The sequence below is a fragment of the Calidris pugnax genome, unplaced genomic scaffold, assembly GCF_001431845.1.
Source record: "Calidris pugnax isolate Ruff unplaced genomic scaffold, ASM143184v1 scaffold24, whole genome shotgun sequence".
Taxonomy (NCBI): domain Eukaryota; kingdom Metazoa; phylum Chordata; class Aves; order Charadriiformes; family Scolopacidae; genus Calidris; species Calidris pugnax.
This window is the reverse complement of record NW_015090922.1, coordinates 2,189,490-2,215,396: the sequence shown is the minus strand read 5'-3', so window position 1 is coordinate 2,215,396 and position 25,907 is coordinate 2,189,490. Positions and strand designations below refer to the sequence as shown.

The window sequence follows — 25,907 nt, the reverse complement described above, 5'->3', positions numbered from 1 at the left end:
ACGTTTGCCCACAGCAATGTTTAATAATTGGAGTTATACACCAGCAATTGTTAAGGAATCCTTCTGGATTTTACTTTCGACTTTACTGTCAAAATTTTCACCTGCTGGCATCCTCCAAAAGCAACTCTTCTTTCTTAATTAGAACTGCCAAAAGCAGTTCCACAGCAGTAATTTTAAGCCCCTACATTTTGCTTTTAGTATTATTAAGATAATTTTTGCTGTTTCAGTCCAGTATTTTTAGTGGCATGAGCAACAATAGCAAAAGCAAGGAAAAGATGGCTGGAACAAAAGGAAATACCTGGAGATAACAGGTGACTTGCTTCCATTCACTGTATTTGTTCTTTCCCAAGGCTTTCTTGTTAGTTCTGAAAAACATAATGAGAAGATGAAAACCTGTCTTTTTCTATTTGTTGTGCAATTCACATGAGGAAACTTTAATTGCCTGACAACTTTAGTCAGTCTTTTCTGGTTTGTTTGGGTTGTTTTCGCTTGTTCTTGTTTGTTTGTTTTTACTACTAAGCTACCTCCTGTTGTATTCATCGTATTTTTAGTCCTACTACCATTTATGTTGTCATAGCACCTTAAAGTCTCACTTTTATTCTAGACATTGTAAATGCCATTTGATTCTTAATCCAACTGGGAGAAGGTCTGCCTACACTTTATGGTTTTATTGCTTCAGCTGCGGAAATATGAAATTCTGGAATTGTAAGCAAATAGTCAGCTTCATATACTATGGGAATATGTTTTTAAGCTAAAGGAGTTTTCCTGAGCTGTTAATGAATTAGATAAAATTACTTCAGTGTCAATTTCAAGGAAGCCATAGCAGGGACAATACAACCTCACCCAACTAGAATACCTTCCAGCAACACAGTATTTATTTTCTACCAAAGTCTTATCTCCATAAAGATACTTCTAAAGTTGCAATGTATCATTTTCCCCTTTCAAAATAATACAGAGTCAAAACGGAAGGTTTTGGATCCAGAAGAGATTTTAGTTTGTTTACTTACCACCCGTGATACCAGATAAAGTTGTACTGTGCATCTCTTTTTCCATGTGGGCAGCTTATACACTATGGGCAAGCACTCTATGATACACTGCAGAAGAGGATGTTTGGGTCTAGTCTATTCTAATTTGTAAAGATTTAAAAGCCCAACCTAACTTGATTACACACTCATGCTTCACTTTCCATTCTGGAGCCTGCTTTCAGTTCTGCTTAGAATCCTCTCCAAGGAACTCTGACTCGCCACCCTGAGTTTATTACTGTGATCTAAAGTGACATGTGAGAGCCAGCTTTATTGTGCAGGTTTGTTTGTCAACAGCAGATGCACAGAAATCACAGCTGAAATAAGGCAAACAGTTCACTTAAGGACTCTTTCTTTTACGTTCTTGCATGGTGAATGAGTTTATTTTTTTTGCCCTTAAGTGGTCTTACCTAAATCTTGCATTCTAGTTTCTTTAGACTATGGGCTGTATCTCAATACTAACATTTTTTCAGTTATTTCCATTGGGACACACTTAGCTCCCAGCTCTCTTTTTTACCCAACAGCCAGTGGCCACCTGGATTTTGCTCACTCTACAGCAGTGGTTTTCAATATTAAGGTCTGCAGACTGTCACGTGGCTGAATCATCTAGTGAAAAAGTATGGAAGTAAACACTTGGGCAAGCAATCAACAAAGAAAGCTAAAACATACTGGAGACTGGTATATTCGTTACCCAGTCATCTGCCTTCTGCTTCCAGTATCTTTTGGGGATGATAAACTTCAGGTTATATGGCATATCCTCCTGCTTTTGTATGTGCATAGTGGGGAGGTGGCCAGGGAAGGTAAGTGTGCAAGAAGGTACTACTGAAGTACAGGAAAATAAAGTCTTGAGCGCCACTTGAGCCCTGGTAACACAAGCATTTAGAGTATGAACACACATATGTGCTGACAGTACATCTCGGCCGGCTACAAGGCTGATGACACACAAGCTTTCCTTACTGACTGCAGCAGAAGTGTTGGGTACACAGTTCCTAACCCTGCCACCAGCATATCCCAGCAGAGGGATCACAGTTGAATTTCTAACTCCATACACTTATATTGATTTAGAAAGGATATTTGTTGTGAGAGAAACCTTAGTAAAGTACCTGGAAGCAGCAACTGCTTCTATCTGACTCTGATACTGCTGTACATTGGCCTTGAAGGAAGCAAACTACTGTCCCAGCTCATGTCCTGCAAGGACTGAAGGACAGCTGCTTTCCCCTTCACCACCAACTGCTTGTGCCTCAGCCCCATAGGTTTGACACAGGAGACCCCTATACCAAGCACACTGTTCCAGTGGATGCTCTTTTTACCTGCCATCTTCTGAATCAGGACCCACTCTACAGCAAAATGCCAAGCTATAAACATGGAAGGAGAGGAAGGCTCCCAAATTCAGCACAGCTGGCTGAGACTCATCATTAGGTTTTAGCATTACAGAGTCACAGAGTTCACAAACCTGTGCTACTTACCTGGTGTGCTTGTTGAAGAAACCTTAGAAGTTGAAGACTCCGATTCTTCCTATTAAAAGGGAGGAGAGAGGAGGAGGAGAGAAGGAAAATAAACACCTTTGGCTCTTGTGAATCTAACAGATTATTCTCAACTGTTCAAATATTTATTCCACTTTTTATATAGATTTAAATGGTTCTGCGCAATTGTATGTTTAAAATGTGCAAGCACTGTGCACTTCACAAAATAGTGGTGTTGTGTGTGTATGTATATATATGGTAAAGTATAAACAATCTCTCAGATACACCATTAGATTCTTTGTTATAATCTAGTATTGAATAATGTGAAGTAGATAAAATTTCTCAACTCACAGTTTTGTCTTCTTTCTGCTCTGGTTCTGTTGATCCCTTTTCAGCAATTCTTCTCCTATAAGCAGAGACAAAGTTACCAAGATCATCATGGCTTTAAGAAGGAAGAATGTTGTTTCGCGTAAAGATACACACAGCTTGATAGCTTGATAATTGAAAAGTAGTGTTTAAAAAAAGTACTTTCAAGGACAAAGCCCTCCTGCCAAAGCAATTGTGCAATTCTTTCTCCTCTTGAAGTCTGTATCCCCTCCCCTGCTGCTGCACAAAGAGTTACACAGAAGTACTCGATTACACTCAAGTGAAAACGACTATTCACTAAATGTTATCAACTTCACAAAGCAACCACATGAGCAAGCCCATGCTTATTTATTTGATCCTTCGCCAGCTGCAAGCAGGCACCCAAAATCCTCCCTCTGTGCTGACCCAGCAGCTGGAGTACATGAACAGATCCTTACCTCCTGGCCAGCAGGGCACTCATTTCTTCCATCAACCCACTGCCTCCCAAGGGAAGGGGTCCATTTCCACGGGTACTCTCTGTTTTAGATGAAGCAGAGCCGCCGCCGCCGCCTCCTCCACTTGAACTGGAGGAGTCTTCACCCTTCGTAACACACAAAATAACAGGAGATGTGCAAATAAAACGATAGCCGACGATGAAAGAAAGAAAAGTTCACAGACAAGAAAAAAGTAACTGTATAGAGAACATGATGAGCTGGTAGTACATCTTGTAACGCTTTTTTAATAATGAATTAAGCCTACCCCAAAAGTCTTTACACCGCTACGCATCTTGAAGAAAAATTACAGCCAGTTCAGGAAGACAGGATTTAGAGATGGGAATCGGAAAAAAAAGAAACAAAAGCTGTATTTACCCGTGAGACTTTCCTAAGTTTGGCTCCAGCAAGTGCGGCTGCTAGTCCAGTTAAAGGGCGGTTTTCTTCCGACACGAATCCCGCTGAAAATCCAGAGGAAGGGAGGGGGGGAGCAGGAGGTGGAGGGGGAACGGGAGGAACTTGGCTGGGAAGCGGAGGAGGAGGTGGTGGCGGCGGCGGAGGCCCTGACGGTGGAAGCGGAGGTGGTGGTGGTGGGCCAGGAGGAGGTGGGGCTGCTACTGAAGACTGAGCTGGGCCAGGGGGCAGGGGGGGGGGGGGAGGAGGTGCAGGTGGTCCTTGGACAACACCTAGTATCAAAGAGAAAACAAAGAGACCGCATTAAGGATTTTGAAAAGAAAGATCTTAATGTCCACTGAAATACTGGTTCTTTTGTTCAGAGTATGAGACATTAAGGGTCCTTTTTACAGGGAAGAAAACACTGCGAGTTTCAGCAGGAAAGAAACATTCTTATTAAACGCACTAAAAATATTACGTAGTATGATATGAGAGATCAGACAGTTTCAGATTGAAAACCTCTCCAGTCAGGTTCTGTGCTGCAAGCAATAACCTTGCACTGGGAAACAAGCGAAGCTTTTATAAAGAGTTGAGTGAGGCACAAGCACCAGACCCTATAGGAACTATACTGTTTGTCCCAACGGTGCTAAATATTCTCATTGCACTTCTCATTGCACTAACAAGCACTTAACACACCATCTGAACATCCAAACCCTTCAACTGTTTGAGTTCCAACACTAATTTCTACACTGTATAAGGATCTTTCCTCTAAAAAACATTCCAGGAATCAGCTTTAATAATTTAATACAAGCAGTAATTAGTGAGTTAGAAGACTGATGCATTTTAAGCTGATAGGAACAAGCTCTTCTATTTTTTTATCTATGATTGCTCTAATGCTTTAATTTTACTCTAAGATGCATTTTGTATTGTACATCAAAGAAAGAATATTCTGATGATTACCGTGTTGGTATTATTATAGGAACTGTGACTAGGAAAACAGCCCCACACATCCTGCCCCCGTCTCGCCCAAATTGCCATAAACCACTAAAAATGCCACGTGATCGACCACCTTCAGCAACCTCTGCAGGCAGGAATTTCCCACATGGCTCCTCCGGATGTCCTACTCTGCTAACCACTGTGTAAATTTAAAAGCCTTTTTAACTCCTCTTGGTACCACTCACCACCTGAGCACACACTTCTACCCTACACTACAAGGCCATCCCCCAGGAGCTCCTCTGCCCACACCTTTAGCTGAGCTTCCACAGACTCACATACAAAGACCCTAAAGCTATTAAATCAAAGCAGGATGCAGATTAACGAGGACATTTACCTCCATGGAAAGCACATTTCCATCAAATTGGTAGAGTGTTCACTAAGACTGTCACCTGCTTAACCAAAATTTTCTTCTAAAGTTTTTTTAGCTACAGTAGTAGAATACCACAGAAAGACCTGTCTATATAGATAGATATACGTGAGCATACAGCCATGCATCAAAATACAACCACTGTCCAGAAAGTAATGCTACAGGTGTTACATACTACTTCCTAAGTTTGAAACTACACAGGCTACCAAAGTGATCCAGATTATTCCTTGCTTAAAGATATTCACATGTCCAAAGCCACACATATGTTGGCTGCCATCAGGAAACTACAGGTTCTGCCTGCTAACACCACGTTCCAGATAAGATTTACCCAGCAAGTATTTGACAAGCCAGAGCTCAAGAAACCAGAATTTTACTTCTGGCGGGCCACAGAACGCTGGCTCTTCTCCACGGAGCTGTGAAGTCTCCCATACCCCAGAGTTCTCCACATGGTATTTGCTGTGGTATTAAGATCACTGCAACTTTTGGAAGCATCGCATTAATTCTTCAGGGCAGTTATGGGCTCGGATACCAATTGGTAAATGGAACTGCATTCCTGATTAGCGCATTAGTAGCAATAACAGAAAGCCTTACCCTGCTGGGTCGTAGGTTCAACGGGCTGAGAGGCTGCCTGCAAGACTGGCTCAGAAGCAGAGGAGTCTCCCAGCACAGAGTTTAGAGAGTTCTCAACAGAGGCAGGGGGAGCTGCAGAGGGAGAAGGGAGAACACTAGGCTTGGACGAGGGAGTCGAGGCATTGGGGGAGTTGGGAGAAGGAGAAGCTTGAGGTCCAGAGAGTGAGAGAGGCGGAAAGGAAGGCAGTGGGGGGGGAGGAGGTGGCGGAGGCGGAGTTGGACCTGAGGTAGAAGGTGAAGGAACCGGATAAGCCAGGTTTTCAGGAAGCCCGTTAGGAGCCGTGGGAGATGTGGACATTTGGGTGGCCGGATTAGAAGCCGACACTGGGAGGACAGGTCTCGGACCGGTGGCTTTGCCTGGCGGGCTGCTTATCATGACTGGAGGAGATGGAGGAAGGGGGGCAAAACTGGGGGCGGACCAGGCAACAGGCTTTGCGTTCGGAGGCAAAGTGGCTGGGGCGTTGACGGGAGAAGGGGGCCGAGAACTTTTGTTCAGCGGGCGAGGAACCGTGGCGTAATGGGGGAGAACGGGGTGGAAAGCCGAGCCTAAGGATGTAGCAAAACGTGATGCAGAGTGCCTTAGAGGCGGTGTAGGGGGGGTGGAAGTCGGTGGTGCAGAAGTCACTACAGCGTACTCCGGGGTGGCCTCCGCCAGTGGTGCCGAGACTGCTTTTGCATATGATGGAGGAGGTGCTGAAGGAGGCTGGCAACTGGAGTAGTCAGGAAGTGGAGTGCTATACGGGGAGTTGTCGAAAGATGGAGCTGGACAGAAGATGGAAAGCAGCAGCAAAGGCAGGATAAAAAAAGGGAGAAAGAGAAAAAGGGAGCTAATGAAGCAACAAAACCAGCATTCAAACAAAATGTATAAATGTAGACTACAGTTAGTACCAGAGGATTAGGCACAAGTGAAAAATACTGTTAGGAAAGTTTTACATATTACCAACAGCTGCTTTTAAATTTTACCAACTATTTTTGTGCCAACATTCGGATTTACAAGTACATTCTAGAGTAAGTTCTCTCAAATCCCATCTGGGAGATGGATTAGATACAGGGTTGATTAATCAGTCTTTTATCAGCTTTTATCTTCTCGTTTGGTTGCAAACTGCAAGCAAGTGTAGTGATCTTAACATTTGCTACAACTCCACTAACAGAACTCGTACCATAGGCAGCAAGTAGGTATCGTCTTTCTCTTCCCCAGAAAAAGCTCGATCACAAACTGGAAAGTACTGGGAATAAAACTACCAATAAAATCCTCTGCTCTAAAGCTACTGTCTCTGACATAGTATTCCTCGACTTCTACCATGAGCTGATCTATGTAAATTGAGCTTTTTACTAAAGAACAACCAAGTGCTTGCCTAATATTCCATGGTATTACCAAAATGAGAAAGCTTTCAGTCATTGCTGGATATCCGCAGGCAGTGCATTACCTTATCTACAAATACCTATAATACATTTCACTGAAATGTTACTACAATGATAAATTAAGCAAGACTTCATACTGAAAGGCATTTCTCACACTATTACTTTGCCTTATGTAGGTACATACCTTCTACATTAACGCGCTCAACCTGGTATGTTTGGTTTTGGGGGGTTTTTTCCCCAAATTATGTAGTGAGAGTGTATCTTGTTTAATAGAGCAAACAATGATAAGGAATTTAGAAATTTTAACTCTTCATACTATAACCAATGTTGAAGGTGCCCAATATGATTCAAGTTCTTCCAGTAATGTGAAGAGCACGGCAATGGAGTGAGCAAACAGTAACAAAAAAAATATTTCAGAGTTAATGGAAAATTATGACAGGAGAGTCAAAAATCTTGGACTTCTTGCCATAAGAAGGAAGGCATTTGAGCAAATACAAGCCTGAAGTACTGACTGTTGTTGCACAAGTGTACTCACTGCCCTTTGTTGCTTCTCTCCCACTCCATCACCCAAACACATAAAGAGCAGTCTGGTACTCGAATACACTCAGTTTTGAAATTCTTACCGGCATTTGAAATTCTTCTCTCTCTTTCCCATTCCAATTGTTCCCTTTCCAACTGTTCTTGCCGTTCTCTTTCTTGCCTTTCCCGTTCGAGTCGTTCCAGTCTCTCTCGATCCTGCCTCTCTTTCTCTTGTCTCTCCCTTTCTAGGCGTTCTTGCCGTTCCCTTTCTTGCCGTTCTCTCTCCAGTTGCTCCTGCTCTAGGCGCTCTCTTTCAAGTCTTTCCCTTTCTAGCCTCTCTCTCTCCAGCCTCTCCCGTTCCATTCGTTCACGATCCAGCCTCTCCCGTTCCAGCTCCTTCTGCCTCTGCTGCTCTTGCAACTGTCTACAATCGTGAGAAAAGGAAAAAGGCTAAGCTGCAAAGCGAAAAACCAAAAATATCAAGCAACTGTTACAGGACAAGAAGAGATAAACTCATCAACACTCTTGGCACCAGCGAGAACAAAAGCACAGCGTTTGTAACTACATAAAATTCTTAACTCTACATGTTATTTTTCTGAGCTGGATAATAATAGTTGCATTATGCTTACAGTAAAAAGAATCATGCATCAAATTTCCCCGTAACTAATTTAACATTACAAGAACAGAAAGCTGCCGCTGATGATTTACTAACTGATGCAATCTTCCCAGTTCGGGATATGAAGTTACATTTGTTCTTTGCACAGTATTTTATACTCGAAGCAGCAAATAAAAGTACAGTGAAATAGCAGTAACACAAATACTCATCCAAAAAACCTCACCCCCAAACAAATTACATTTTTCAGATAAACTAGTCAGCCAGTATTTATCCAAATTTTACAGAAGCATCAGAATGTGTATGTGTCCCCCTTCCCCTGCATACTACTACACACACATACAGCTTAACCAGCATCAAGACAAGAACACAGGTAAGAAGGAATCATACAAAATTCACTGCCAAACCCACCAGGTTGGCTGAAATAAATGACTGCCCTGCAAAAATACAATGGGAAAGAAAAGCTGTACACACCCCTTTTGCTTCTTTCCCCAATCTTTTTAATATGTTCTTTTGTTTTTAAAAATATATTGAAAGAAGATAAATGTTTCTAGTCAGCTGAAATACAGCTTTTTGATTTTCAAAGTTTTTTCATCTCTTGGAGGAACTTGCTACTGAAAGAAAAATCCGGCATATTCTCCTCAAAGCTGCGGCCACTATGTTCCTGTCAATATGTATCACCAAAAATCTTGTTAGTTATCATCCTCTATTTCAATTTGTCTTTTCAAGAAATCAACATATTTAAAAATAAGAACTTGTATATAAAACACACAGCCATTTTTTCTGCTATGCTTCAGGCGCAAACTGAAGATAGCTTCTGAATTCAAAGTACAGGCAGCTTTTAACTATAAAGCAAAAAGGAGACCTAAATTTTGACACCTTAAGCTACTAGATATGTGTTTTCTATAGACTGCTGCTGGGCAATCTTATTTGGAAAAGCCATTAGTAATTCTACACTTAATGCTTAGAGCCATGTAAAACTGAAGCCTGAAAATGAAGGGAACTTCAGCTATTTCATTCCTATTCCTGCTCAGAAAATACTGGCAGAACTGTAAACCCCAGCTCATATACTGTTACTATCGAAGTCCATCTTCTTTCAAAACAATGTTTTTCCTTTAAAAAATAAACATAAAACCCCATTAAATACTGAAATATTGCTAAAACGAATTCAATTCCAGTTATGTACACCAAAAGGACTTTTTCCTACTGAACTTGTCACCTAACATTGTTGGAAGCTGCAAAATAGTTCTGCTCCTGTATCAGTTCTTCCGTCAGCTCCTGATCTCCCATATAATAAAGTTGTAATAGCAGTCACTAAGAAATTAGGGCTGCAGCTCAGCATATTAAATGCTTGATTTTTAGCCTCTGAAGTCCACCAAAAAGTCTGGTAACTGCCTGACACATATTTGGAATGAGTAGGGGATTTCTACAAAATATCAACAGAATACAACATAAACCACAAATATAAGCTCCAAAAGGAATATTAAAAATATTTTTGGCATTACATTTTGGCTTGCTCTGTGTTTTACAAAACTACTTTTATTATGTGCTCTTTCTCCCCCAGATAAAATCTATTATTAGAGGAAAGCAGGGTTTTCATCATGGCCAACTTCAGCTTGGTCCTCTTAGGCTCATTTTTGTACAGGAGAGGTGGATGCACAGATATTTGTAGCTAAAAGGCTATTGCAAGCAGGAGCCAATGTTTACAGTTTCCAAAGCAGCTTTTATTTTGTTCGGTTTTTTTCAGTCATTTGCCAGAAACTAGTGTATTCTACCTAGAAATGTACACAGTGTTAATCCTAAAACTAAAACGTAGATAAGGCATTTGAGGTTATAAACATTTCATGTTATATTTAGTTTATGAAACTAGAAGGTATCAATTCACTGAGTTTAATAACATATCAAACTGCTGCCAGATATTTCAATTTTCTTTTTCTTAAGTTCTTCATTTCTTTACAGAAATAGAACCTCGATATAGGTCACTCCTCACACAAGAGCAGCGTCACCAAGGCAGTTCTGCAATAAGCCATACCAACAGCTGTGCCATTTCCTATTTTCATAAGCAACCTGGAAAAGAAACACCGAGGTGCTCTTGACTAAGCTTCTTAATATTAAGTTATTTAGGATAGCAAGGAGGATGACTGATTGTGAGGAACTACTAATGGATCTTCTAACTCAAAGTAACTGTGTGATAAAACTGGCAAAATAAAACCCAACTGAGATATAACTGAAGTGATGCAGTGGAGAGAGGGGAAACCTGCTAAATTCACATGTAAAATGCTGGACTGCAATTTGGCCACTGACTCAGGAGCCAGATATTAGGGATATGACAGACAATTCTATGACAACATTCATTCACTGACACTTTCTGTTCCAAAACAGATGCTACACATTAGGAAAGGATTACAGAGCAGCATAGAAAATACCATCATCATGCTTCACAAACCCTGTGTGTCTGTTCCCATCTCAAAATGGAGAATACAACAGAACTGAAAAGGTTCAAAGAGCCCCAAAACACTATGATCAAATGTGCCAAGGAGCTTCCACTCAAAAAAAAAAAAAACCTAAAGGAGCTGGAACTCTGCATTCTGGAAAAAACAACTGGAGGTCTACAAAATCCTGAGTGATGAGGACATCTTAATACAACAGCTGGGAGGAAAGAGTCGATGCAACTAATAATAGCAAAGCTTAAAAAAAAAAATTAAAATAGGTATTTCAGTCAGCAATCAATACTCTCAAACTGTACTGGCTGTCTATGAAGATATTAACAGCAGTGAGATAACCACTTTCACCTACACAGGACCTAAATGAAAAAGTTCTCATTATTAAATAAACATATTGAGTGATTCAGTATTTAACATTTTATTTTTGTAAAAGAATTTTCACTTTCCATTTCTTCAGGAAATAAAGGATGAAAACCAGATTTTTTTTAAACATACAAATAAAAAACTATGAATGAGTTGAGCATGTTCCTTACAATACAAATGCTCTACCAAAAGAGGGCAGCAAAATGCCTTGCAAACATTTCCTCTCTTATATAAAATCTCCATCCTGTAAGACGTATGAGATTTAAAAATCATTCTCAAGGATGGTGTATTACATTTTAAGTTGTTCCCATTACATAATCGCTGAAGCACCCCTTCATCAACAATGACAAGCAAGCAAAAAAAACCCAAGCCAAAACAAGAAAAAAAACCCACAACCCCAACACCACAACCCACTTTTTTTTTCAGTACTTTTAAGGATTTTACTAAAACTTTCAGATGGAAAACTACAAATGGCTCAGGTCAAAAGATGAGTATGCCAATAATGCAATCAAGTTGTTTCAACACAACTTAATGAGCAAGGATAAATTTGAAAATAAGAAAGAATTACAGCTTGACACATGTAACAGTTATAGCTTAAAAAGATTAAGAACTCATTCTGCCAATTAAAAAAAAACAAACCAGAGGATAGATTTGTTTGCATGAAAACCCTCTCATTTTGTTTAGTTCGCATTAGAAAACGTAATTTTAGTTTAAAATTTTGTCAGAGATCAAAATTATATTATGAAAAAGGATTAGTAGATTAGAAAGAGTCATTAAACATCAGTGAGAGCATTTCTGAAGTGTCCAGACTTTGGTAGTTCCTAAGCACGGGAACATTCAAGAACACTGTGAAAGCAACACATTAAAATTGTTTGTATTGTCTGGTTTTTGTTCATGTTATTTTTGAATTAACTTGAATATTGCGACAGCTTTTGAAGTTATTTCCCCTCTTTTTCTTGCGCTTGTACTTCTGTCCAATTAAGGAGGTAGGAGGAGGCATAGTCAGAGGATGAAGAAAGAATCACATTTACAATACTAACTTGTGACTTTGAACTCAGCATTAATCCCTCAGTTCTTCCGGCAGCCAAGAATCAGGAGTGTGACTACATTCTTGAAATAACACAAGGAGAAAAATGCAACAAGCAGAGTCAAGTACACACTGTTGCATCCCTGCTGAAACAAAACCCCACATTTCACAATGGTGAAGACGTTCATAATTTCTCTGACATGACAACTGCCAAACAGAGTTGCTATTAGTTTACCCAGGTACACACAAAGCCTTCCTAGCATGTTCCAAATCAGATCATAGAAGGGAATAATAATTAAGAAGTCGTGCTACCATCTCAGCTCTTAATGTTGTATGAAACGAGCCGATACCTCATGTAAACTAAGATCACTTTCTATCATGCCCTTCATTAGAAAATAACATCACTACATTCAACAGATGATCACATCAACTAGGAAGCTCTCTCAAAATAATATTATTTAATACCTTTAGATTTGCATTTTTACAGAAAAAAAAAAAGAAAAAAGAAAGCTTGTTTTAGCCTCTGCTCCTGGAGGTGAACGACCGACAGAGATTCTCTGGTCCCTTTTGCTAAGGGCTTTAACACACTCAGTTCAAAGAATCGAAGCCTCAATCAATTATCTTAAAATATGACTATTACAACATGGGCTGAAGGGAAGAAAAAGATCTCAAACAGATTAAGAAATTTCACATTTACCAGTAAAACAGTACTCTGTCAGAGCAGACTTGACAGCCAGAGAGAACCTGTCTTTTTCTGGAACAATTTTCACATTTAAGCCCATATCTTGGGTCATCTGCAGAAGAGTTATTGCAAGTGTCTCAGTTTGTGGAAAGACCATCCTTCCACCAGAGAAAGTATGTGCCTCAGCATGAAACAACTCTCACTGCGTCAAAAAACAGAGCTGTTGTCACAAGGTCAGCAAGAGAAAAAAAAACCTGCATATAACAAATCCATTGCTAAAATGGTTTGTGAAAGCAAATAGCTGTCTGCTCTGGCAGGTCACCTTGCTTCCTCAGGTGCAAGTTTTTCTGTACCTTCACATAAATCTTCAGGATTTGAACACTGGCTTGGCTTTGCTCTTGGATACAAGATCAAGCCATTAAATTTTTCCCTAAAAAGATGATAGGAAACCGCACCAAGAAGGCCATATATCAACCTGAGTAACAGAATTCAGCCACAAACCGAAAAGGGTTCTTGTCACAAAGCCAGATACACTAAAAACAGAGGTATTTCCATGAACAGTACAGACAGAAGCATCTTTGTATTGCATCCAAATCCAACAGCCTCTGAGCTGATAAACATTCCAAGATGAACAGAAACTGGTTTGAAGCATTTGATCTTAAAACTCACTGTAGAAAACAAAGATCCAAGACAAAGCCTGCAGAAAACTAAATATCTTGAGGAACAGGCCTGACTGAAGTAATTGCCACGTTGAGCGAAGAGGTCAGCTGCAGGCAGATAAATACATAGTATTTGACAGCTGTTAGTCATCATTTATGAACACACCACTTTCATATTCCATTCCTTACTGGCTGAGTAACTTGGTGTCAAAGCAGGGCATCAAATCGCTCAGAAAGATCAATAGGAATTCTATTCCCCTTTTGTCTGCTTAAAGACACAACAAGAAGAAGGAGGATGGGGAAAAAAGAAAAATGTCTAATAAGATCAATGTATTGAAAAAGGACGTCATTTGAGCCACTTAAAAAAATAATGTTGAATTAAAAAAAATTCATAACCAGATTTTCTTGAGGGGAGATTTTCAGGTCTGTGTCCCACATCAGTTTGTTTTTGGTTTTGTTTTTTCTTTTTTTGAAGAACAGTTTCTTGCTTCTGCTGTTACCTATTCTGAAAGAAACGTACATGGCGTGGTGGAAGACAGACACGAGGATGACACCCAAAAAGCAGCACAAAGGTTGACCATTGCTAACTTGAAATATTGCAGTAGTATATTCTGCACTTTATCTGTTCTGAAAGCTACCGTTACGACATTCTGTGTAAGAAACCAAATGTGATTATACAAAAGTATTCAACCATGTATGCATCTTTCATTCTGTGCTTCACTAGTGCTTTTTTTAAAATGTAAATTTTATAACCCAACATAAGCAAGAAATCTAGGAATAACGCTACTATGTGAAAAGTTCTGCAGGTAAGTGTATAATATCAACCATGATTAACGATCAAAATTTGGATTCATCAACCCAAACCAATGGAGTTGTTCAGCGTTGGTGATCTGGCTATTAAACTTAATTTACCAATTAAATAAATATTCTAATACATTGAACCATTAAAATACATTTACAAATTTTTAAAGTTGCATTGCAATGACTAGCTCTACGAGAAAAAGTCCGTAGAGCCTCCGTATGCCCAGACTTTCAGGGCTGCTCCAAGCTCTTGCGCTGGCTCCTCATTCCTGCCTCAACCTATGGAGCAATAAACAAGACAGCAACGTTTGTGGAGTTTTATTCTAAAAATGCTGAAAGCCCCAGTGTGTGGGCATAGATACCATTATCTAACACAACAGTCACTACCTACTGGAATACATCTCACATGACGGCTCGCCTCCTCCCACCACTGAGTCACTGCAACAAAAGGCGCCAGCACCAGATGCGGGGTGACCTCAGCTCCATCTGAAGCTTGCTGTTGTCTACAGAAGATAGAGTCAACCTACTTTATCACTATTACAACCGTTCATAGGAAAAAAATAAAACAGAAAAAAATAGAAGAGCGAGTGGTTTAACACGTTGATTATTCTGAACTTAGCTGATAGTTTAAGTTTTAATAGCTTAATCCTCTGATGATCTTCTGTGCAAGTTCAGAAAGGGAAAAGCTATGTCTGTTACGGCCCTCCAAATTTGCAGGGACTTGCCTGAATAATAAAAACCGCGTATCAACTTAAGCTTGTTCTTCCATCTTTAATATCAAATACTTACTCATCATTCCAAAATCCAGTATTTGCCACAGAGCTCACTCTCATGTATGGTCACATAAACCTACTGAATATGCATCTCAAGATCCACCCATTAATGTTTTTGTACCATGGAATGAACACACACCACCCCCCAAATTTCATAACTCATTTGCAATGAGAAAATATAATCTAAACCTTGTTAATACAGATTGCAAATTTCCATCAAACACAGGCAGCCTCCACTGAGACCAGGAGTCTTCATGAATAAAAGGTGCACTTGATGTTCCAATATTGTAACCTCAGCAGAAGCGATCAGTATTTAACTTCTTGGCATCTTCCTAAGCTCTCTCAGTTGCATGAACTTCACTTTGCATCAGCTGAACTGAATACTTGCTACATGCTCTTACTAAAACTCTGAGTTAGCTTTATTTAGTTATTTTTTAAAAACCATTGTTCACGTGCTAGACAGTCCAGGCAGCTTCTACCTGAGCATACTGCACACTGTTCAATCACTTCCCTAGTCCTACTCACCACACTGTTCCTGATACAGGCCAAGATGATGTTGGCCTTCTTGGCCACCTGGACACCCTGCTAGCTCATAGTCAGCTGACTGTCAACCAACATCTCCAGGTCCTTTTCTGCTGGGCAGCTCCAGACAATCCTCCCAAGGCCTGTAGTGTTCATGGGGTTGGTGTGACTCAAGTGCACTTGGCCTTGTTGAACCTCATCCCATTGGCCTTGGCCCATCGATCCAGCCTGTCCAGATCCCTCTGTAGGGCTTTCCTACCTTCAAGCAGGTCGACACTTCCACCTAACTTGGTGTTAGGTGCACTCAATCCCCTCATCCAGATATTAAACAGAACCAGCCCCGATACAAGCTCTGGGGACACCACTTGTGACTGGCCTCCAGCTCGATTTAACTCCATTCACCACCACTCTCTGGGCCTGGCCTCCAGCCAGTTTTTTACCCAGCAAAGCATAGGCCCATCAAAGCCATGAGCAGCCAGTTTCTCCAGGAGAATGCTGTGAGAAATGGTGTCAAAGGCCTTACTAATGTCCAGGTAAACAACATCCACAGCCTTTCCCTCATCTACAGAGTGGGTCACCTTATCACAGAAGGTACCCCCTCAGTATCTGTCAAATGCTTTACTGAAGCCCAGGAACACCACATAAACAGCCTTTCTGCTTTTCCAAAAGAAAATATTATCTGGGCACAATTTACTGTGCTGTGTTTTATCTGGTTAATTATTATTTTCTTCAAAAGTAGTTCTAAAGCTTTTCACATTAGCAAGGCCAAACTAACAGGCTTTCATTTCCTTGATCAAAAGGGATTTAAGGTCTAACAACAAGCTTTTATGTTCTAAGTTCAAACTACGTTAGTTGGAAATAAGAAAATAAGAGAAATCTAGGCTTTATCAGTCAAGCAAAAACTGGTAACCAACCACCACAATGAAGACATGAAGAGGCATCTATAAACCTAAAGGTTATTTAGATACAGGATTTCTAGTAGATAAAGGGATCGAGTAATGCTCTTTGATCAAACCTCATCAAGTCTTGTTTTCCTCACCTTGATCTTTTCAACTCACTAAGTTCAAGCGTTCTGTTAGCTTATGTATCTGGCAGAAGCCCGGCTGCAGGAAATCATCTGTGCACATCAAATTTTAGGAAAAAAAAAAAATAGTAGAAAAATCTGCTTCCATTGGCAACTCCCTCAGTGGTATTCTAGTGAATATAGTCGGGACAGAACTAATTTCATAAAAGGGAACCACAATAACCAAAATCTGGAAAAATGTAGAACAGTTTCTAATCCAAATTACATGTTTTGCATTAAACAGAAAAACACCACAGAACTGAAAGTTTTGCAGAAAGGGTAAGATTTCAAAGAGACATTTTTTAAAAGTGTTAACTAAGATACTTGTCAGAACCACCCTTCAAGCAACATCCATATTCAATTGCAGCAATTAAGGCAGCAATTTTGCCAATGTAGTCAAAAGACTGCTTAATGGAAGAGTGCTCTTCTCAGCCTGCTAAATATGTCAATGTTACCCAACATCTACAGCTATTCAGTACCCTCACCAGACAGCACCCATTACCTCCCCATAAAGCCAGTTATTAAGTCTCTGAAAGCTAGACTTGACAGAATGAAGGAAAACTTTACTGTGAAGAAACTGAAGAGGAAGAGAGAGGCGCTAAAAAAAACAAAAACAAAAAACAACCAAAAAACCAAAAAAACCCCCACCGAACAAAAAAACAAACAACAAACACAAACCCAAAAAACTTTGAGGGCAAGAAAAAAAAAAATTAAGTCCTTAAAGTGAGATAAACAGATGGGTCTTTCTGCTGGTCTCCTTTTGTTTCCTGTCCCTATTCTACTGACCACTCTTATACCCCAAACCAAAAAGGCAACTACTATATTATATTCCTATGCATATCTCTGATTAGAACTGTTTGCTTAGTTATCTAATCAATTCATATGCCTTTAAAGAGATCCTACTTCCTCAAAAATAAGCTGGGAAAACAAGAAACTACATCTGGCTACTAATTAGGGAAAGGTCATGGGCTGTGGGAAATCAGTAGAAACCAGGCTACCAGGGACACAAAGCAACGGCCAAACTTTCCTTCCTTTAAATCATTATAGCTACACTTACACTTTGCTACTGAATTGTGGGAAACAGTTTGGGTTGTTGGGTTTTTTTCAGTATTTCCACACATGTCTTCAAAACAGCGCAGGAATTGTACAGTAATGATTACTAATTTATTGGGGTGTGTGGGGGGGATTCTTTTACTGCAGTTAAAAATTAACATTAGCGAAATTCAGAAAAAATACTTTCACTATGTAAAATTAAAAGCATTCCTTTAAGTCTATCGGTAAATAAGAAACTGCCACCCTTGTCAGCCTCTGCCCTTGTGCTAAGAACCCTCCCAAAAGATGTTATGACAACCACACTGTATCAATACTACTTTCTAGCAGTCACACACCCAGTTTTCTTTAACGGTATCATCCCAATCCATGAAATAAACTAAAACTGTAAGCAAAAGAAGTATTTAACAATGACAAACCGCCGGGATAATATGTTTATGCAAACTTCCAACATTTTTAAGTACTTACGACAGAAGTCGGTCAAGTTTTGGTCCATTACGCCCTTGAAGGACAACGGGCGGCTTGTACACCTTCATTATTCTACAATCGATATGCTTTCTCTGTTTCTGGTGTTCTTGGTCTCTTTATTTATGAAGCAGCGATGATTTTGAAGTTATTTATAAACATTAACTCATTAAATTCCCAAGTGTCATATTAGATACCAACTCAGTGACTCATATTCCTGACAATATATTTATCGTGGCTAGAAGAGAAGGTAAATTTACATGCACGAGTAGCACACAGAGGCATGCCATGAACTAATCTTATATTTTAAAATGGTATTTGACATTAAGTAACTCTGAAGTTATTAACAATTACGTGTGTCAACTGAAGTTGGGTCATTATCCAGCAATCAGTAGAATTTATAAACACTGCCTACCACTTTGACAAAATGAAAAATAACCCATGTAACAAAAAAATCCCCTTCATTTCTGAGGGTTGAAAATGGAAGGTGGAGCGTTTTAAAGCTTGTTATTACTGTACTTAAATGAGTGCAAGTTATGGAAAATTACAGTTATTTTAAAGTACTCCCCACGTCGACAGGGAAAGCATATACTATGTGTTAAGGCTTCTTAAAAGAAAGTAACAAAGTTATCAATTCACTAGACAAAATAATTTCATTGACCACCTTGTGTGAAATCTTGGCCTCAAAAACCTCAGAGTTTTAGATCACACATTGGGTCCTAATGGCTTTACAGATTGTCATTGCTGCACAGCAAACACCACAAACATTCAAGCAACAGCCTCTGCAGCAAAATAAACAACGTAGTATTACTACTTTAGTACTTTTACTCAAAACACAGGGCAACTAAACCCTTTCTAAAATAGAGAAAAATCTTTGAACCAAAATAATACATTTCTGTTGACAATGATCTGATTTAATTCTTCAGTTCCCAATTTCCCCAAGATTCTTGAACACCAGTTACAAAAGCGAAGGAAAACATCAGATCAGTCAAAGAGCTCTCTTTTATATGCCATTCTTCACTGGTCACTCCTCTGACAAAACATTTCTGAGGAAACATTTCTGTTTGTGTCTAGGAAAACCCTGAAGCTACAAGCCACAAAATGTAACTTTGAAATTAGCTCCGCTTTGGACAGAGGGTTGGCCCAGCTGACCTCCATGGGGTCCCTTTTTCTACTTTAATTTTTATGCAAGCAGATCTTTTTTTCTCAGGCTTAAAATAATTTTTAAAAATATTTTCCTAAATATCTTTTAAGATGGGAGTCGGTCAAACATTACTGAATCAGGTGCACTTAAGGGGAGGGATATGAGACCAGCACTTAAAGACAACAATTCTCAAGCCACATCTTAATCAAAACCCCTACCCCACAGACATGCATTTCACAAGCAATAGATATAAAGCCTGTCTTTCTACTGATCCATCACAAACCCCGTGTTTGTGATGTTAATAAATGGTACACAGTAACATTTATTTCCTCCTCTTGCATTCCCTGGAGTCTTACTGGTCCTTGCAGAATTCAATTCTGCCCACACTGACTGTAAATGTCACCTGTATATAAGCTAAAAGTAATATATACCTAAACCTTTTCTTCCCAACTATTTACTACTCTCTACATTATGGTGGTAAGACTATTGTTATTACAGTCTAGAAGCTGAAAGACAACTACTGCAGAAGAAAAGTTTTAGCTTAAACTGAACTGAATTATAATCATACAGTTACAGCAGTAAAGAGACTGGAGGACCATTTGTGAAATATTTTAACAAAATTACATGTTCTTCTTAGGCTTAATGGCACAGCAGCAATAGTCCTTCCACAGACAATCTGGCTAGCCACGCGAGTAAACACTCATTCCACTTCTCTATCCTTTTTCAGGGGAAAAACAAATCAAAACCAGGACCAGACTTGAGAGAGGACATTATATTAGATGAAAACAAGTAGAGCACACTGATCACATGAGAAAGTGAAGCCCTAAGAATGCCATCTGATAATATGTCCTTTACACACAAAAGAAATCAAGAGAGACTTGGAGAGCTCTTAATATGAGGCAGCACTTTTTTTCTGAGGAGACCTCTATCTACAATGCTTCTCTGAAATGTATTTCAGCATTATGAATTTCAATTATTGCAGCCTCCTAAAGGAATAGACAGGAAATAAAAATATTAAAAGCTATTATTTTGTGGAACAGAATAAATATAAAAGAAAAAAGCTTTTTAAAAGTCTGTCTGAAGAAGTGACATAAAAGACCTTTATCATGACAGCAGACTCACAGGTAAACACATCAGACAGATTTGCAATGAGCTTCTTGCTGTTTGTTTTTAAACAAGACTTTCAGATAAAGTAATCCCTGTGCAAATTTAAGAACATACTGCAGATGAAGTAGTATGACCAATTTTGATGTCGAAACTTTGTTCAACACACATAGCTAGTTTATCAAATTGAATTATTCCCAAATTAGCAATCTGGTTCTGCTCAAATTTGCATAAACAAACTAAAGGCAAAATATCAAAACAGAAAAACCTTCAGCGCCAATTAGATCTAACATGTTAAAATATTTTTCCAGTTACCACTGGAAGTTATTAAGTGCATTTACACCATCAATCTGGACCACTTCCTATTTATTCAAGGATCCCATTCCCTGTATCTGTACTGCATGTGACCTAAACGACTCTCAGCATCCCTTCTGGAAGGGAACAGCTAATCTCCTGGGAGTATTTTGATGGTAAAATAATCCAGGTCCGCACCACAGGCAGTGTGCTTGGGACAGCCCAAGGTCTTACTGTTTTCATTTAACTTAGTCTGATAAAACTATCTCTAGAAGACTTAGAGTGTCTGGGACTTGGACATATAAAATGGCAATCTACAGCACTAACCAGTATTGCCAAAAAAAGCAGGAATATGGCAAGTAAAAGGTTTGTTCCCAGAATTTGAGCACATGATTGATACATAGTGATATTTAAAAGGAACTGAAAAAACCCCACATATGTTAAGAATGCTACAGGTCTGAAAAATATCCTACTGAGCATGGGACAGGGTACAGTGGCTTCTCATTGAAGGGAACAGCTCAGCTTGGAGGACTGCTGACTGGGCAGGGAACAGGGATTACTCCCCGAGGGCAGCACAGATATAACCAGTATTGCTACAGCTGAAAGTTAAGACTACTAGACGTTCCATAAATTTATATATGCTAAAGGCAGAAAATGAAGGTTTCTTTGGTGAAGAACTAGTGTAGTGTAAAGGTGAACAAGCTTTCCAATACAATATTTTGATCTAGTGCAACCGAGTGCATCCACATTCAGGAAGAAAAATTGTCACTCTCCATGACAGCTTAATTCTCTACTTCTAAAAGTTAAAACTTCCTTCCTTGCTTGCTGTTTTCTTCTTTATATGCATGTGTCAAAAACTGAAGACACCGCAGGCACTGGAAAATTAATTAGTCTGGTTGAAAACAACAGCAATGAAATCTTCCAAGGCTTCTTATCAGACCTTCAACAAATCCATGACAGGCCAGCAGCAATCCAGCATTTGAACGGGTGGAGACGACAAGCAAGGGATCTACCCATAAAGTTTTTACACCCAAAAGCTGCACTACTGAACACTCCGAGCATAAAATACTGCCCTAATGCAAGAGAGTAACTGTAAGTCCTTGATTCTGATTTGTCATCGTTGGTGAGGAGCCACAACATTCCTTAATTGAACAGCTGTTCTCTTATAATACCATACCTTCTCTGGATTTCCAGCTCTTCTTGTGATGGACCATTTTGTACTTGAGAGGGAAGCTGTGAATTCTGTCGAGGCAATGTAGGACCTAAAAGCAAAGACAGACCATAAATTAATGATTTGAACTTCTACTTTGCAAAAAAAGCACAAAGCCAAGGAAAGAGGCCAGCCATCACATGACATAAGAACTTTTTACTTCTGCTTTTTAAGCCAAACAAGCCCAACAACATAATACAGCAAATAAAAGCTGCAACAAATGCTACTGCACATATTTGCAGAATGGATTTATTTCACATGGATGAAAAAGTTTCACAGAAATGCAAAATAAATTTTGTATATGATGGGACTTAACAAAAGCTCTGAAAAGCACTCCAAGTCTGAGATTTTTCTTAAAACATTGAACAAGTACTCTTGGGAGGAACAGAAGAGGCTCAAAAAAGTAAAACACTCACCTAAATAGAACACTGGGGAAAAAAAAAAAAAAAAAGAACAGGAGAAAAAAACATCAGAAGCTTATCACCATATCAAGAGAAGGAAGATAAAGTATGTTTCTACAGGTCACACCAAAATTTACTTGCATTTTAGCTCATCAACCTGGAACAAAGACCTTCCTTTGTCAGTAGGCAAGAATTGTGTCCGAGGGAAGAGAGGTGTATAATGAATTGTGAGTTCTGTTAACCACGAGAAATGCAAAAGAGAAGAAGGGCATGCAAATTCACCTTTGACTTTTACCGATGGGCAATTCTCAATCACAAATCTTTTAAATAATTGTATATGCCAGATCTATCTTCAAAAAACAAAGAGGCTTTTCCACTTTCCTCACAAATGTATTTACAGTGCAAAATTATTTTAAAAGAATCAGAATGAAGGATGAAGTGTGGAATGGAATACAGTAGAATATGAATGCATCATTTCTGTAAAAATGGTAAGTCGAGAAATTATTTAGACTGTAGCTACACTTAAGATTATGGTTTATAAGCAAGCAGAATTAAAGACAATTAAAATGTATCCAGTTCTGAAAAGGTCCCAAAGCAAACCAGCAATTTCTTGCTGATATTCCACTAAAGTAGTCAGAGTGATGGAGTCGTAATGAGATCTTCCCTATCTCAAATATCAAAATGTAAAAGTTGTTCACCATCTGAACTTGTGAAAGTCATCCAAAAACATGAAGAGTCCATGCTTGACATATTGAGACATCAAAGTGAGGTAATCTGCCTCCCACTTCACAGCAAGTGCCATCTTTAAAGGCTATTCAAAAAAAGGTTCATTTACTCAAAACAGCAGAGTGGTCACACTGTGGTCACAAAGACAGCAAAACCTGAGAACTGTAAAATGTATAATAGTAACAGTTAAAGAGTAATGTAAGAACTTACTTCTAGAAGATAAAAGCAGGGAATGTACTATAGTGTTTGTCTTATTTTTTTCAGCAAGCAGTAGGCCCTCATACCTAAATACATGATGTTGCCACGGATGTACTATTTTTGACTGGAGTATTGCCAAAAGATACCCACAGACACAAATATATATTATTTTTAATGCAAAGGATTGTATTTCTTACATATTTTTGCCATTAGGAAACGTAACCTGAGTATACCAAAGGTTTTCAAGAAAAAAAAAGTTCAGCTACCAAGTCACTTGGCCTGTTCTCTGGCAAATTCCTCCCTGCAAGCACAGACTCCTTTTAATAACCACCATGTTAACAGACACTGGCAAGTTAAAGGTACACAGCAGGTGAAGAAGTATGTTATATCCTATAAAATTAAGTTATTACAGGAAGCCAAGACCACCACTTCATTGCTAATGGTCTGGATAGTGAGGCAGACAGTATAATAAATAAAAAAGCAGGAGCTAGCTAATAAAAAGCTCTCTCAGAGGCTTTTGAACACTTCAAGGTACTTCAGAAACATCAAACCCCAAGAGAAATATTCACAGATACTGCCTGGAAAAAGAGTCTGATCCTTCTACAGCATCACTTTATCTTCAGAAACCGGTATGAGCCAAGTAAGAGATGAGGCTGAATGGTCTGTTCATTCTGAGTTTTTACGGAAAGCCGAACATCTTTCTTTCCTAAAGAAAGCACAGATGGTGCACTGCGTGGCGCGCTCTGACAGACAGAGGATATAATTTCATACTAATTTGTTCAGCAGTCGTTCCAGTTTAAATGCTTTCTGTTTTCCAGCTTATTCTCACCTTCCTCTGTGACAGTTCAGGCAAATGCATAGTGAGAGATGGACTGGAAATCCAAAGCGTTAAAAATCCCAGGGGGAAAGCTCTGCAACAAGTGTTTTCACTTGTTGGGCCAGTTCTGGTTCTTCACGCAGTCACTAGTCTGGCATCACTCAGAGAACTGCTGGGGTCTGCTTGACCCAAATTAAGCATCCCAAACATCACCTTTTTAAACCACAACCAGATTTGTAGCTTTATCAAACTCCTTCATTTTCACCTCCAATTACCTTCTTACCTCCATATCTCCATTCAAGAGCTGAATTAACTCCAATGGCACAACCCTATGAAAAGTATAATTAGCAAACTGGAGATGGAAACACATGGTTTCTCTTCCCTCAGTTCTTTTTGTTTCATAAATTCCTTCAATCTTTACAATAACATTGTCTGCTTTGGAGTTTCACACCAAACTCTCCTTTTCTTTTAATGTCCCCTCCCTCGTGCCAGCAGCATTGACACTGAAGATACCATATTCCTATGAGGTAATATCTCTAAAACAGTATCTGCTGTTCAGGATAGAAACAATACAAGTTATACAACAAGCTACAAGATGTATTTTCATTTCACTGGACAGGTCCTGGTACCGTAAGGACGTGTGAAGTGTTTTTTGGGGAACCACTGGCAGCCGGGTCACGTGAAATCTGTCTCAGGACCCCACATGCCCCAGGGTCTCAAAAAGCCAAAACACACACAAAAAATCCACTCCTGCAATTACTGTACTGTTCAGCATTAAAAGACAAAATCTAATTTTAAAAAAACGACAACCTAGTACCTATAGAAAAAGCTGATCAACCACCACACATAAGAATTGTAGTTTGAGGTGAAGATCTCAGTTTTCCCCCCAGAGAAACAACTTGGTAATTAAGATTTCCCCCTCTTTCATATCTCAGTACGTTAGTGCCAAAACTAAGGAACATTCCAGTTATACAGAATGATATTCAAATCAGAGTATGACTGACTGAATCAAAGTATGACTGAAAAATGGACTGAAAGCAGACAACAAATTAATTTATATAGGCATATGCTAAAAAGGAAAGTGTACTGATTAATTATAGTCTTTAGAAAAGATTTTAAGGACAGTTTGAGTATACCTGTGGGGCAAAGAACACACCACAGGCAAGAGTTCAAAACCACTGCAAAAAGATGCATTTTTGTTATAGACTATAAGAATTTTTTTTTTAAAAAAAAAAGAACCTGCTTTACTAAGTGCTTGCAACAAAGTAGGCTTTTTCCAAGATCTACGCTAGGAAGTAATAAGAAAAATTATTATGGTAGAGTAATCTCTTTCACTTGTCTCATCCAGAGCCTGTCCTGCCCTGCGATGTTACAGAACAAAGTCTGGGGAGACTCAATAACTCGCCTTTAGCAGAAGCAAAGCAGCCCTACTCCTCTAGACCTTGACTTACAGTATGGATGTATAAGCAAGACTGTGATGGTCAAAAAGCAAGGCATTAGCAAGTGACAAAACTGTTCTCTAGTACTTCTGTTCTGGTGAACCATCTTCCAGCTAAGACTTCCATTTCCTTCAACTATCTAATTCCTCATACACAGCTACTGTTTTTTAAGTACTATTTACTCATCACTGTATTTTATTAGTGTGGTAACTATTTTGCATTTTCTATACTGAAAATAAATGTTTTATATTCCACTACACAAGCACTTTTACCCAATAAAGGTAGTAAAACGGGAAAAGAAGAAAAAATATTCATTAAAATCTATTTGTATTTAAGTAGAGATAAGTCTCCATTGATAGGAAGTGCCAGCAGAGCCTTGGAAAGCGGGTGCTGATAACAGGGTGCCAGGTTTGTCCCAGCACCAGCTTCCTGGGTGATCTCAAGCCAGAGCTTGCAGTTTGCCATCCTTTAACACAGGAGGAGACAGAGCTTCAACATCAGAGAACTACAGACACTTAACAAGT

The 25,907-nt window shown here is 39.2% G+C and overlaps 1 protein-coding gene across 5 annotated transcripts in view; it reads right to left on the bottom strand.

Moving 5' to 3' along the window:
- ENAH (enabled homolog (Drosophila)) overlaps window positions 1-25,907 on the bottom strand; it is a 74,121-nt gene that overhangs the window by 13,010 nt on the left and 35,204 nt on the right. For 2 of the 5 annotated variants that reach the window (XM_014950772.1, XM_014950773.1), the window contains exons 4-11: window positions 22,219-22,230; window positions 21,770-21,854; window positions 7,693-8,012; window positions 3,700-4,007; window positions 3,289-3,431; window positions 2,837-2,891; window positions 2,489-2,537; window positions 299-365 (exon numbers count right to left, since the gene is read on the bottom strand). In XM_014950772.1, the coding sequence (XP_014806258.1) occupies window positions 299-365; window positions 2,489-2,537; window positions 2,837-2,891; window positions 3,289-3,431; window positions 3,700-4,007; window positions 7,693-8,012; window positions 21,770-21,854; window positions 22,219-22,230 (1,039 nt within the window). Of the gene's footprint in view, window positions 1-298; window positions 366-2,488; window positions 2,538-2,836; window positions 2,892-3,288; window positions 3,432-3,699; window positions 4,008-5,668; window positions 6,470-7,692; window positions 8,013-18,053; window positions 18,190-21,769; window positions 21,855-22,218; window positions 22,231-25,907 lie in introns of those variants that run through there. The other 3 variants (XM_014950770.1, XM_014950771.1, XM_014950774.1) reach the window with 3 other exon arrangements.